The 8,264-nt window shown below is 39.3% G+C and overlaps 1 protein-coding gene across 1 annotated transcript; it reads right to left on the reverse strand.

The window, feature by feature from the left end:
• Nucleotides 1-367: 367 nt before the first annotated feature.
• On the reverse strand, nucleotides 368-2,339 carry LOC106093739 (carboxypeptidase N subunit 2). The gene has a single exon (XM_013260873.2). The coding sequence runs from the start codon at nucleotides 2,142-2,144 to the stop codon at nucleotides 453-455; it is 1,692 nt and encodes a 563-aa protein (XP_013116327.1). The 5' UTR covers nucleotides 2,145-2,339; the 3' UTR covers nucleotides 368-452.
• Between the last annotated feature and the right edge of the window lie 5,925 nt (nucleotides 2,340-8,264).

The raw sequence follows: 8,264 nt of genomic DNA on the forward strand, positions 1-8,264 counted from the left end.
TAAGTCAAATCGAATCACAACTGCGGCGCTCAAGAAGTCTGGTCAGGAAATCGGTTTATATGGGAGTTATATCCAAATCTTAGCCGATATGGTCCATTTGCAATCTCCATAGGAAGTATCTGTGCAAAAATTCAAGCGGATATCTTTGCTGCTGCTACTTTGATTTCGACAGATGGCGGACGTATGCACAAGCCCAGATCTCTTTTTTGGGTCTTAGACGAATCTCATTTAAAGTGAACTCAATTTCCGAAAATTACCTTCATAATTACCTTTTGGCGTATAATTTAATCCAAGTGTTGCAGAACGATAAATTTCCAATCAATTGCAAGGATACGGGAACACACACACACACACACACACATACATATATATTTAAATTATTTATTTATTTCTAATAGATTTTAAATCAACTTTTTATTTTTAACAATTAATACGCCCTTGCACTGCTGCTACTACTGCTCCACATGGGTGTTGACGGTGGCATTGGAATTAAATACTATGACGCCTCCACGTCGTTGAAAGTACTTGGCGCGCTGTGTCCTCCAGTAATGGGTACCGCCCAGCACACACACCACGCACACGAGAACCACCAGGCAGGATAATATGAGGGAGAGCACCAGCAGATATGTCTGCATTTGCTTGGCATGCTCCGACATGGTGGCCAAGGACTCCCGCATGGAATTTTGAAATTGCCTAGAGTTTTCCAAATCATGTTCGGCCTTTTCCAGTTCTTCCTCTTTGTGCGATATGCAGGTGACATCACGTATATGGGTTTGCTCGCGACCACTAAAGTCATGTTCGATATTGAGTTTGGTATACTCATTCATCTGGGGCTCAATCAACAGCCAATGCAGATAGGTGCAGTTGAAGCGATTGCGGGAAATACCCAAATCCGCCAGCAGGGGGAAGGCCTTGGCAAAGCTGTATTTGCCCTTTATCTCGGTCAGATTATTGGCATCGACATAGAACGAGCGCAGATTGGCATTGGCCGGTACAAAGATGTCCAAATTCAAGTCGGTCAAATTGTTGTAGGCCAAGTCCAGCACACTCAGCATGGGGAGTTTGGAAAACATGCCAAACGATAGCTTACGAATGCCAGTGGCTCTGAGATACAACGAGGTGAGATGTACGAGATTCTGGAAGGTGGTCACATTGGGTGTACCCACAGGGTTATAGGACAAATCCAATTCGGTGAGGTGGCTCATTATGGTGATGTTTTTCATGTCCGTCAAATTGTTGTGCTGCAAAATCAGGGTATTCACCCCCTGGCTATTGAAGAGCACTACCTGGCATATGGAGTTGTTAATGGCCGTTATGAGTGAGGTTCCATTGACATAGAGGCTGGTCAATTGATTGGAATCCAAATCCAATTTCTTGGTAATAGTCTTATTGGTCAACTGGAAGTCTTTTAGTTCATTGCCAGCCAATATCAAGGTCTCCGGCCCATAGGAATGTTGAAAAGTCTGTGGATCAAAGCTTCTCAAATGATTATTGGCCACATTCAGATCGCGTATATGACGCAAAGCATGAAAGACTTCCGGTTTTAATTCCTCCAATTGATTGTTGTCCAAATAGACGGCATCCATGTAGGTATTGTCCATAAACAAGTCACTGGGTATGGTGGTCAGCGCATTGTGTGACAGGATCACCTTGTTCATATTCGTCAGACCCCTAAAGGCCAGGGATCCCAAGGTGTGCAGTTTGTTGTAGCTCAAATCCAGTCTCATAAGGTTATGGGCCCCCACAAAGGCTGAGGTGTTGATTTTCTCTATAAGATTGTGGCTGAGATTTAAGGTGGTCAACAGGCTGGCTGAAGTAAAGGTGTTGCGTGAAATATCCTCAATTTCCGTGTGTGAAACATCCAGGGTCTTGAGACTACTAAAGACATCGAACAATTTCGCAGGTATATCCAATAACACAGAATTGTAGAATTTCATAAAATTTGTTTGATTCGCCCGCGCATAGGGAGTAATTTTGACATTTTGCGAATGCGTCACTTGAAAGCCCGAAACGGTACAAAATTTCTCCATACCTCCAATCTTGTCATTGTACTCATCACACTTGAGCACCACATCCTCGGCCCAGCTGCAGCAGCAGTATATGGAGGCAAGGAGCAGCAGCGTTATTGCTCCCTGAAAAATCATGGCCCTTTTTTTGGTGTTGTTTATTTTTTTTTTTTATTTTCAATTCCCGTTGTCTTCCTTAAACGTTCGGCTTTAATTCGAAACTAAACTCTGTATAAAAATGGATTTTTCTTTTCAGCGCTCGCCTTTCAAGGAAGTGTTTGTTTAAATTACTTGGGATTTATCTGGTTTGCTTTGTTTATTTGCAGAAGCAAAAAAAAAACATTTAATTCTGACTGACTGACTGATAAGCCAGACGGTTAATAAATAATATTTCATTTCATATTGGTCGCATTTCGAGCAAGGCTTTCAAAAAAAACGAAAATAAATAAACAAAGCGATGATAAAAATTACCGCCGATACTTTGTGTCTTTTGCATAAGTAGTTCTCTGGGGTAGCCCTGAATTTAAGATTACCCATAGTTTGAAGATATCGTGCAAGTAATACATTTGGAAAAAACCGAGAAAAAGGAGAAAACCGCATCTAAAGGAGGTTTGTAGGCATTCAAGAAACACAGCTTAATCAAGAATGCAGTTAAATAAGAAACAATTTTGGGTTTCTCTGGGCTCAGAAGTTATATGGAGTATAGGGACTATTTTTATACCCTCCACCATAGGATGGGAGTATACTAATTTCGTCATTCTGTTTGTAACACCTCGAAATATGCGTCTGAGACCCCATAAAGTATAAATATTCTTGATCAGCGTAAAAATCTAAGACGATCTAGACATGTCCGTCCGTCTGTCCGTCCGTCTGTCTGTTGAAATCACGCTACAGTCTTTAAAAGTAGAGATATAGAGCTGAAACTTTGCACAGATCCTTTTTTTTGTCCATAAGCAAGTTAAGTTCGAAGATGGACTATATCGGACTATATCTTAATATAGCCCCCATATCGACCGATCCGCCGATTTGGGGTTTTAGGCCCATAAAGGCCACATTTATCCGATTCCGCGGAAATTTGGGACAGTAAGTTGTATTAGACCCTTCGACATCCTTCGTTAATTTGGTACGGATCGGTCCAGATTTGGTTATAGCTGCCATATAGACCGATCCACCGATTTGGGGTCTAGGCCCATAAAAGCCACATTTATTATCCGATTTTGCTCAATTATGGGACAGTAAGTTATATTAGATCCTTCGATATCCTTCGTCAATTTGGCCCAGATCGGTTCAGATTTTGATATAGCTGTCATATAGATCGATCCTCCGATATATGGTCTTAGGCCCATAAAAGCCACATTTATTATCCGATTGTGCTGAAATTTGGGACAATGAGTTGTGTGAGGCCCTTCGACATCCTTCGTTAATTTGGCCCAGATCAGTGCAGATTTAGATATAGCTGCCATATAGACCGATCCTCCGATTTAAGGTCTTAGGCCCATAAAAGCCACATTTATTATCTGATTTCGCTGAAATTTGGGACAATGAGTTGTATTAGACCCTTCGACATCCTTCGTTAATTTGGTACGGATCAGTGTAGATTTAGATATAGCTGCCATATAGGCCAATCCGCCGATTTAAGGTCTTAGGCCCATAAAAGCCACATTTATTATCTGATTTCGCTGAAATTTGGGACATTGAGTTGCGGTAGACCTTTCGACATCCTTCTTCAGTTTGGTACAGATCGTTTCAGATTTGGATGTAGCTGCCATCTAGTCCGATCTCTCGATTTAAGATCTTGCGTTCATAAAAGGCGCATTTATTGTCCGATGTTGCCGAAATTTGGTACAGTGGGTTGTGTTAGGCCCATCGACATTTTTCTGCAATTTGACCCAAATCAGTCCAGATTTGGATATATCTGCCATATAGACCGATATCTCGACTTAAGGTTTCGGGTGCATAAAAGGCACATTTATTGTCCGATGTCGCCGAAATTTGGGACAGTGAGTTGTGTTAGGCTTTACGACATTTTTCTGAAATTGGGCCAAATCGGTCCAGATTTGGATATAGCTGCCATATAGACCGATATCTCGATTTAAGGTCTTGCGTCCATTAAAGGCGCATTTGGGACAGTGAGTTGTGTTAGGCTTTTCGACATATTTCTGCAATTTGGCCTACATCGATGAAGATTTGCATATAGCTGCCATATAGACCGATCTCTCGATTTAAGGTTTTGGGCCATAAAATGTGCATTTATTGTCTGATGTCGCCAAAATTTGGGACAGAGAGTTGTGTTAGGCTTTTGCGACATTGTTCTGCAATTTGGTCAAATCGGTCCAGATTTGGATATAACTGCCATATAGACTGATATCTCGATTTAAATTCTTGGCCTCATAAAAGCGCATTTATAATCCGATTTCACTTAAATTACACAGTGATTTAATGTATGTTAGGATTTTCGATATCCGTGTCGTATATGGTTCAGATCGGTTTATTTATTTTTTTTTTTTTTTGTCCAATTTATTAATAAACAAATAAAAGCGTGCTAAGTTCTTCCGGGTCGAACTAAGCACGCTTTGCACGTAATAAAATACGTCATGTAAAATTTCAGCCAAATCGGATAGGAATTGCACCCTCTAGAAGCTCAAGAAGTCTAGTCCCCAGATCTGTTTATATGACAGCTATATCAGGTTATGAATCGATTTGAGCCGTACTTGACACAGTTGGTGGAAGTCATAACGAAACACGTCGTGGAAAATTTCATTCCAATCGGATAAGAATAGCGCCTTCTAGAGGCTCAAGAAATCAAGACCCAAGATCAGTTTATATGACAGCTACAGGGTGGCTGATGAAAGCCGCTACCAAAAAAAAATGTAATAACTTTTTTTCTATTTAATAATAATAATTTAATAATTAATTTAATTAATTAATTAATTAATTTAATTAATAATAATTTAATAATTAATTTAATAATTTAATTTAACATGAATAAAAGAAAAATGTATTCCATACACCGAAAAAAAAATGTAGCAATATTCATCATTGTAGCAATATTCATCAGCCACCCTGTATACCAGATTATGAACCGATGTGAATCATACCTAACACAGTTGTTGGAAGTGATACCAAAACACCTCATGCAAATGTCAGTCAAATCGGACGAGAATTGCGCCCTCTATAGGCTCAAGAAGTCAAGACCCAAGATCAGTTTATATGGTAGATATATTAAAACATGGACTGATTAGAACCATACTTAGCGCAGTAGTTGGAAGTGATACCAAAACATCACGTGCAAAATTTCAATCAAATCGGAAGAGAATTGCGACCGTTAGGGGCTCAAGAAGTTAAGACCAAAAATCGGTTTATATGGCAGCTATATCAAAGCATGGACCGATTTGGCCCCTTTACAATCCCAACCGACCTACACTAATAGAAGGTATTTGTGTAAAATTTCAAGCGGCTAGCTTTACTCCTTCGAAAGTTAGCGTGCTTCCGACAGACAGACGGTCAGACGGACGGACAGACGGACAGACGGACACGGCTAGATCGACTCAAAATGACATGACGATCTTAGACACATATTTCGAGGCGTTACAAACAGAATGACGAAATTAGTATTCTCCAATCCTATGGTGGAGGGTTTACAAATAGAGATATTGAGCTGAAACTTTGCACAGATTCTTTTTTTGTCCATAAGCAGGTTAAATTCGAAGATGGGCTATATCGGTATAGTCCGTTGATTTAGGGTCTTAGACCATTAAAAGCCACATTTACTATCCGATTTTGCTAAAGTTTGGAACACTGAGATTTGTTAGGCTCTTCGAAAACCTTCTTCAATTTGGCACAGATTGGTCCAGATTTCGATATAACTGCCATATAGACCGATCCTCCGATTTAAGGTCTTAGGCCCGTAAAAACCACATTTGATGCCCGATTTTGCCGAAATTTGAGAAAGTGAGTTGTGTTAGGCCATTCGACATTCTTCTTTAATTTGGCCCAGATCGGTCCAGAGTTGGATATATTGGGTTGCCCAAAAAGTAATTGCGGATTTTTTAAAAGAAAGTAAATGCATTTTTAATAGAACTTAGAATGAACTTTAATCAAATATACTTTTTTTACATTTTTTTTTCTAAAGCAAGCTAAAGGTAACAGCTGATAACTGACAGAAGAAAGAATGCAATTACAGAGTCACAAGCTGTGAAAAAAATTGTCAACGCCGACTATATGAAAAATCCGCAATTACTTTTTGGGCAACCCATAGCTGCCATATAGACCGATCTCTCGATTTAAAGTTTTGGGCCCAAGGAGCATTTAATATCCGATGTCGCCGAAATTTAGGACAGTGAGTTGTGTTAGGCCCCACGACATCCTTCTTCAATTTGTTCCAGATCCGTCTAGAATTGAATATAACGCCTTTTTACTTGTTTTTTCTATAATGGCAACACTGGTCATGTTATCAGAGTGAATGAAAAAGCTCCAGCGAAGAAGTCTTTTGATGGCCAGCACTGTAGTACAAGCAAACCAATGCAGAAGGAGTGCAGAAGATCGAGGCTCTTAAAAATTCTCAGTTCGGCTAATGGAGCAGATATTCTACCGTAGGTAAAGAGTATCCAAAGTTTGGCTAGGCCGAACTTAATAGATTTTTACTTGTTTTGCATACGGTTCTTCATGTCTTCAATAATTTCTTGCAGTGTTCTCTTGAAACTGAACTTTGTCAATAAAACAAGCAAAATTGGTTCGGGGACTAAAACTTCGAGCGATAGCAATTCCATTACACTGATAAACAAAATTCTCTGTTTATTAAAAAGAAAGCATGTATTTATTATTAATTTGCATATATTTTCTTAGCAAGATTCGGATTTTTTTTGCTGGCTTACATGCACATGTTTTGCATGAAGAACATCTTTTTATCTGCTCTTTGTATGAATTTCTTTCAAAGTTTTAAAAGTGTGCTAAAACCAACGTTGTTTCTTTCACAGTCACAGGAAATCGTTCAGTTCATATAACTTTTCATGTGATGGCGCCTACCGCATGCTGTGTACATCATTCAACACACTGACCAGATTGCAGCAACCTCATTTATGTTGCACTGCAGCTTAAATTGTGACCTGATTATGTTTCATGCAAAATATTTAAAAGAACTTTAATGCAATGATTAATTCGGCCGGGCCGAATCTTGGGAACTCACCACTATGGATTCTGCTAAAAATTTATAAAAAATAAATTTTATTGAAGGGAATAATTCTATTCCACAAATTCCGAATTTCTGTCAAACCAGTAAAAATTAAAGCTTCTAAGAACCGAACAAGGATATTCGATAGACCGGTTTATATAGGAACTATACCAGGTTATAGACCTTGTGTGGCACAGTTGTTGGAAGTCAAAGCAGAACACCACATGCAAAATTTCAACCAAATCTGACAACATTTGCGGCTTGTAAGGGCTCAAGAAGTCAAATCGGGAGAAAGGTTTATATGGGCACTATATCAGGTTATAGACCGATGTATTGGGTTGCCCAAAAAGTAATTGCGGATTTTTTAAAAGAAAGTAAATGAATTTTTAATAAAACTTAGAATGAACTTTAATCAAATATACTTTTTTTACACTTTTTTTCTAAAGCAAGCTAACAGCTGATAACTGACAGAAGAAAGTCCCACAATAGGCACATTAAGTCCCACAATAGGATATCAGATTCGTTTTCTACTCTAAAATACCTTTAATTTAATACCCATATTGTATTGATTGGTCTATAAATCCGATAGGCGGGTTTTGTGGATGGGCGGCCCTCCTAGGCACCCCACCCGCAGATTTTGCTACCAAATATTTGTTGTAGCTTAGGTTAGGTTGCAAAGAGAGTGCATATATATAAATCCGCCCCATGGCACTATGGAAAGTCACCTAAGCCAGTAATTGGCTTGTTGTGCGCTCTTTTTGAGCCCCATATTTCGATGGTCATTAAATAATTGCTGTTTGTGGGGTGTTTTGGGGAAGGGGTAGACCCCCAGAGAATTTGTTTCGAAAGTAGGTATCAATTGGTATGGGTATCCCCTCCCAAATACCTTTCATTTGAGCCCCACATTGACATGGGAGGTAAATATGCCCGAATAAGGGGTGTTTTAGGGGGCCGTCCCCATGCACTTAGCCCTAAAAATATATCAGCATTGTGATCTACTCTCAAATATCATTTATTTGAACCCTATATTGCCAGTGGCCCCAAAAATGGATATCACATTCGTTTCCTAATCTCAAGTACCTTTCATT

This window comes from Stomoxys calcitrans, chromosome 1 (assembly GCF_963082655.1).
Source record: "Stomoxys calcitrans chromosome 1, idStoCalc2.1, whole genome shotgun sequence".
NCBI classification, from domain to species: domain Eukaryota; kingdom Metazoa; phylum Arthropoda; class Insecta; order Diptera; family Muscidae; genus Stomoxys; species Stomoxys calcitrans.

Coding starts and splice junctions, on each gene's coding strand:
- LOC106093739 (XM_013260873.2), bottom strand. CDS start 2,144: ATGATTTTTCAGGGAGCAATAACGCTGCTGCTCCTTGCCTCCATATAC.